Source organism: Papilio polytes, unplaced genomic scaffold (assembly GCF_000836215.1).
Source record: "Papilio polytes unplaced genomic scaffold, Ppol_1.0 DF821067.1, whole genome shotgun sequence".
NCBI lineage: Eukaryota > Metazoa > Arthropoda > Insecta > Lepidoptera > Papilionidae > Papilio > Papilio polytes.
This window is the reverse complement of record NW_013528137.1, coordinates 2,059,694-2,065,693: the sequence shown is the minus strand read 5'-3', so window position 1 is coordinate 2,065,693 and position 6,000 is coordinate 2,059,694. Positions and strand designations below refer to the sequence as shown.

The 6,000-nt window shown below is 31.4% G+C and overlaps 3 protein-coding genes across 3 annotated transcripts in view; 2 read left to right on the top strand and 1 right to left on the bottom strand.

Moving 5' to 3' along the window:
- LOC106109671 overlaps positions 1–1,247 on the top strand; it is a 19,859-nt gene extending 18,612 nt beyond the window's left edge. The window contains exons 8-9 of the mRNA XM_013291256.1: positions 9–221; positions 426–1,247. Coding sequence (XP_013146710.1) covers positions 9–221; positions 426–578 — 366 coding nt within the window. The 3' untranslated portion in view covers positions 579–1,247. The remainder of the gene's footprint in view (positions 1–8; positions 222–425) is intronic.
- A 556-nt stretch (positions 1,248–1,803) lies between these two features.
- On the top strand, positions 1,804–3,090 carry LOC106109714 (aprataxin). The gene is made up of 2 exons (XM_013291314.1): positions 1,804–2,408; positions 2,593–3,090. The coding sequence occupies exons 1-2, from the start codon at positions 1,982–1,984 to the stop codon at positions 2,745–2,747; spliced, it is 582 nt and encodes a 193-aa protein (XP_013146768.1). The 5' UTR covers positions 1,804–1,981; the 3' UTR covers positions 2,748–3,090.
- Positions 3,091–3,218: 128 nt separating this feature from the next.
- LOC106109687 (lariat debranching enzyme) lies at positions 3,219–5,896 on the bottom strand. Its single transcript, XM_013291273.1, has 5 exons — positions 5,546–5,896; positions 5,223–5,389; positions 4,813–5,038; positions 4,220–4,546; positions 3,219–3,978 (listed from the first exon to the last, which is right to left on the bottom strand). The coding sequence occupies exons 1-5, from the start codon at positions 5,740–5,742 to the stop codon at positions 3,384–3,386; spliced, it is 1,512 nt and encodes a 503-aa protein (XP_013146727.1). The 5' UTR covers positions 5,743–5,896; the 3' UTR covers positions 3,219–3,383.
- Positions 5,897–6,000: the final 104 nt, after the last annotated feature.

Below are 6,000 nucleotides of genomic sequence, written 5' to 3'. Positions count from 1 at the left end.
GTCGCAAGCGATCATTGCCGGACAGTATGAGGAACGTGAGCAGCGAAGGATTATCTGCGGATAACAACTCGACACCGTACACCCGCTTCAAGGAGAATCTGGAGTATACAGTGGTGATGCCGGGCGATATGTTCTACCGTGCGCCGATCGTCAACAGCTGCATGGCATCCACGATGTTGTCTACCCTGCTCGGCTTTCTGCTCCTAATGTCCACGCTATGCGTAAGTTTCAGTTTTGATATTAGATTGAGATAGCTTTTAAACCCCAAAAAAAACAATAGCATACAAAGATTTAGTAGGTAGGCAAAGTTTGTTCCATATTTAGTCCTTTCTGTAAGTAGTTTTAACCGAGATAAATATTACAAAGCACAAAACATTTCATGCATTGAGTTTTCATCCAACATAAATTATTCTTTTATATTCCAGATATGCGCTATCATTGCCAGATACAATTCGACAATGGCAAAGAACAGAAATCTTCAGTCTCCGTCGATCAAAGGGTTCGAGATGATCCTGAGGGAGTTGGCGCACCATTCGATGCCCGAATCTGGTTACGCCGGCCGTCCCACCGTGCAGTGACCTATTGCCATTATAGAATATTCGTATGCTATTCAAAGAAGATATGAAACGCAAGAATTATATTGAAAAATCGATGTAAAGAATGCTTTAAGGTTTTAAATTAATTTGATATTCAAATAATTTTAGGGTTACCTAACATACTGAAATGATTTAAGATGTTGCTCAGAATAGCCAAATCCAATTAGTTTTTAAAAAGATAATTTTTCACAAGCTGATATTTTCCTTGATGAAGGGCTAAGGACACGATTTTTTCGGTCCTTTGTAAATGTAGCACATTCCATATTTTTAAAACAGACTAGTTTGTACACGTACTTAGTAATTTATATAATTTCATAAGCTTTTAGTTTTTATAGGTTTGTTGGTGCGTTCACCAAAAACTTGTTTTAGTATACGTTGTAATTTTACTTTGCAGAGTTCTCAATGATTTCCGTAACTTATGCTTGGAATATTTATTAAGCTATAGATTGAGTAACAAATGTTTAAAATACCAGTATTTCATATTTCTAGCGTATTTTATCCAAAATATACAAATAAATAAATATATTTATATGATATACACAGGTATTCCATATCCATTTTAATGGAAATTTTTAATTGATAACGTTCGGAAAAGCCTACAATATTTAAAAATATATTATACGATACGATATTTTATAAGAAGGTATATCATGAACTATTTAAAATATATAGCAAAAGCTCAACGATATATATCGGTCTATATAACAACTCAATATTTCTATAATATTTTGAGCAAAGCTCGCAAAACTATTAACAAATATTTAAAGAAAGATAAGATGAAATATAAATAAAGATATATGTAATATAAATAAGTAAGACATCATCCATAAGTATTTATTATTATTTAATAAGGTTGATTTAAACAAACTTATGACTGAAAAATCGCAAGTTGCAACAACTACTTTTTCAGTCATGACTTAGACATTTTGATTAAGCATTCTTAATTACACATGTAATACATTGATGAATTATAGCTATGCATAATGAAAAGAGCGTTTCATTTATTTTAATTTCACGAAGACATCTTTTTTATACACACAAGCCGCAATTCCACTCAGCTGTGATATAATAATCCGGTACGATTGGGAACGATTTTAAAAATCAAATCATAAATACCAAAATATTTGCTCTTTGTTCATAACGTTCGAACTAATTGTCACTGTCACTGTCAGATTGACTGTGGCGATTTATTGACAATGACAGATAAGGTATGGAGGCAAGCATTGAGCAGGCATGTTGCAGTGTTTTCTGGGCATGTTTTTATTTTTTTCCGATAATAGTTGTTTACTGATTAGACATTGGTGAAATTTTCAAATACCACACCTAAAAGTGAATGATTATTCTAAGCGAATATTCGCTTAATAAAAACTATAGAGCTTAACGTAATGAGTAAAAGGCTTATGAGTAAAAACAGTCAAAATGAACTTTCAAAACCAAAAAAACATTGGTCAATGGGCTTAGTGGAATCAATGAAAGATGCAGACTTGATTTATAAAGATAGTGACCGGATTGTCGTTATTAGAGACAAATATCCTAAGGCTAAGATACATTTTCTTGTGTTACCAAAGGAAAATATTACTAGTATTTATAAATTGACGACCAAGGATGTGGCTCTTTTACAAGAATTTGGTGAAATATTAAAAATGATACAAATAGAACATAAAAACCATCATCTCAATGCTGGTTTCCATGCAGTACCAAGTATGCAAAGACTTCACATGCACATAATCAGTAAAGATATGGTGTCTCCATGCCTAAAAACCAAAGTGCATTGGAATAGTTTTACTACGGCTTTATTTAAACCTTATAATGGTAACCTTAATATCATATTTACTTACTGCGTTGGCGCAGCGACCCAAAGTAGCTCTTGGCCTCCATATAAATCATATTTACTATAATCTAGTTTTAAAAAGTAAAAGATGCAGTGTTTTCCGAAGCTGTGACCTTAATAATCTTTTTGGATAAGGGATATTACTTAAGTGTAATTTTATTTCAGATGTTTTGGAAGAATTAAAAAAATATGGGTCTATTAAAGAAGTAGCTAATGAAGAATACAAAACATTAAAATCAGCACCACTTAAATGTAATCAATGTAGTTATGTACCTAAAAATATTCCTCAACTTAAAGAACATTTATTAACCCATTTGTAGTTGAAATTTTGGCATCCGGAAGTTACAGGTGTCCTGACACAGGGGGATTTAATCTTGTTAGTATAAAGGAACAATAAAAAATGTGATTCAGTCAATACTTTTTATTTTCAGTTTTGTGTACATACTAAAATTGTAAGTACAAGTAAAAGGGCTTAATGATGGAAAATATTTTATTTCATTCTAATCCTGTCAGTTTTCTCCTGAAATTTTGCTTTTCTAAAAATGCTAAATTCATATTTTTTGAATAGAATCTACTTATATTTGTCCGCTAGAGACATGATTTTTTGTATTTCTTAAAAAAATATTTTAATATCAGTGATTTGTCATTGAAAAAATAAAAAGTTCTGTACAATAAAATTAATTATAATGAACAATTTCAAATTCATTTAAAAAAATCAAATCATTATTATTTATTGCATTTCTTATAAAAAATAAATCAATTACTGTTTAATATAAGCTTAAAAAAATAATTTTATTATGCATTGTTTGAATATGCTAAAATGTTTATTTACAAATATCATCTATTATATTATTTACTGTTTTCTAGTGATTTCTTACAAATGAAATTACTTATGTATTATACTTTGCCTAAATTACTATCAAGTAATTGTATGGTTAAAAATTATACTAAATTATCTACATATTTATTCTACAAGGCAGTTTACTTGTGCGAGGACTCTCAGATTCTCCCACTGAGCTTGTAGAAGTACTAACATCTTCATCGGCTTCTGGTGTGTACAGTGCTAAGTTCCTTCGTTTAAATATTTTTTTAATTGAAGGTGGAGTAGATAAATTTTCTTGTGTATCATCTAAATTGTCAGATTTTGTATGATTTGGAGTACAAATTGAATCTGTTTGAGACAAATCTTCATTAAGAGAAGGTGTAACTGGTGCAGGTAGGGATAATTTGAAAGATTTCATAGGTGTTTGAGGTACTGTGTTCTCATCATTACATGTAATTGATTCATCAATTAATGTACTTTCCTTAACACACACTGGTTTCATAGTCCGTCCTGTTCGCGCTAGCACAACTTGTAAAGGATCATCAATGCCTAGTTTTTCACATAGGTAGACAGTCTGAGGATTCTCAATGGGCTCAATTATTGAACTCTTTGGGGCTCCTGGTTTGTAAATCGGGGCTGTTCTGACAAATGATTCATTTGTTATTGTTAAAGATCCCATTACTTCTAATGTTTTTTTCATCTCTTCTTCAGTGGGACTAAATTCATATCTGAAAAATGAGAAATTATACCACTTTTGTTATAAAATTAGTATATTAAACGATCATACTAATATTATAAATGTGAAAGTTTAGATGGATAGATGTATGTTTGTTAGAGTTTGTAGCCTTTAGCAGCTTACTGCCGAATGGATTTCAATGAAATTTGGAGTAGATGGCTACTTACTTTTTTTTTAATACCACGCGGATGGAGTCGCGGGCGAGAGCTAGTCTTAAATAAAAATCTACATACCTCTCATTACCACCTGGACCTGGCATATGACAGTTAATATTTTTGACGCTTAGCAAATGGTTTGTGTCTTTCAAAATAGTCAACCATTCTACATCATATTTTAATGTTTTGTCCCCATCATATGTGGGAGGTAGGTCCAATATTTGTAAATGTCTTCTCTTTGGCAAACATTTGTCTAGAGCCAGAAATTTTGTTTCACCTTCTTCATGTTGTACGAGGGCTGCAAATTGGCAATGCAAGTGAGCAGCGAACCAATAATCTGGTTTGAGCAAATGTAAAAGCCTTTCTGCTGGTGGGCTACCTAAATGGTTTGATTCAATGTCCTCCCTGAATAAGATTAATGATTATTAGAATAATAGGATTTGCCCTCAACATTTACTCCTCACTATAAAAAAATGTAATAAATATAGCCAATGTTACTCATTAACAATGTAGCTTTGTAAATTGGGCAAGTAGTTTGTGATTTTGTACCTTAAAGAAGCTTCCCTCTTTATAATATTAGTAAAGACTACAAAATTTAAGTACCATAAAATTAAGATATGTATGATACATACCATTAAGTTTTGTTAAGCTTTAGAAGAATAAGTTTTTACCTTAAGAATGGTTTTCTTCTTAACAAGTTATCCTTATTTCCATAATCAGTGATTCCTCTTGGCCAGTCATGTGATAACATGACATTGACTGGTTCCTTAAGCTGACTAAGTCGGAAAACATCTAGAGATCTAATGTGATATACTGAGCGTAATGAATTCTGTGAATAAGGAGGACTCTCCCAAAGACCTTGCAAGTAGTCATGTCCCTTGAAAATACCTGACACACCTGAAATTAGAGAATTGAAACAGCATGAAAGGAAGTTCTTAAAACAATGATTGTTTTAAATATATAAAATCATTCACTTTGTATTAAAAAGGACTTAAGTATTTTATTACTATTTACAAGGAAGTAGTCCTTAGTGATTTCAAACATTATAAAATATACAATTAATATATTTTCTATGATATACCTGCTATTCTTAAATTTCCATATTTTACCACACCAGCTCTTCCTATGTAATAGATATTAGGTGCAACCCAGCCACCATAAGGCAATTCTTGTAAATAATTTGATGCTTCATGATTGCCACCAATAAAAATAGTCAGAACAGGGGCCTCTTTCTCACCACTGTAGTACCTGTAAACAATTAGTGTCTAGTAATAATAATAAATCTTATAATGAAAACACCATGATCATTGTCCTCCCATTATAATTTAATGTACGCTGAATGATACCCATAACATCGAATGCTATATTTCAGAACGTTTTATAGGTTATGTTCATGAAACTTACTTGTAAAATGTACAAATATTTTGATATTTTTCAGGTACAGCCATAGCTCGTAAATCGTCATTGTTGCGAACAGACTGAAAGTCCCCACAGCAAATTAATAAATCAATCTTAATTCCCTCCCTTTCTTGGATAGTTTCAACACATTCGTATATTTTTTCAAGTTCACCGTGGGCACATCCTTCTATAGCAATCTTCATTGTAATTTATAAAAGAGTGACTAGATATATGGACGAAATGAACATTTAATGGCTATTAACGATTGATACAATATTAAATACGATAATCAAAAAATGTTATATTAAATTGACAGGTCAACAACCTTTTGGCAACAAAACAACGAACCAAAGACAACTTAAATAGAGTGAATATTCCAAAGAGTACAACAAAGCAAAAAATATAATGTCAAGTTACGGACATGATTATAAGATATTTGTCCTTTTCAGTCCTTTTGAGAT

What these genes read in the sequence shown, in the direction of transcription:
- LOC106109714 (XM_013291314.1), top strand. Translation starts at nt 1,982, where the DNA reads ATGAGTAAAAGGCTTATGAGTAAAAACAGTCAAAATGAACTTTCAAAA. An exon ending in TTTATTTAAACCTTATAATG is followed by an intron (nt 2,409 to 2,592) that starts GTAACCTTAATA and finishes ATTTTATTTCAG; the next exon opens with ATGTTTTGGAAGAATTAAAA.
- LOC106109687 (XM_013291273.1), bottom strand. Translation starts at nt 5,742, where the DNA reads ATGAAGATTGCTATAGAAGGATGTGCCCACGGTGAACTTGAAAAAATA. An exon ending in TGGAAATTTAAGAATAGCAG is followed by an intron (nt 5,039 to 5,222) that starts GTATATCATAGA and finishes CTCTAATTTCAG; the next exon opens with GTGTGTCAGGTATTTTCAAG. An exon ending in AGAAGAAAACCATTCTTAAG is followed by an intron (nt 4,547 to 4,812) that starts GTAAAAACTTAT and finishes AATCTTATTCAG; the next exon opens with GGAGGACATTGAATCAAACC.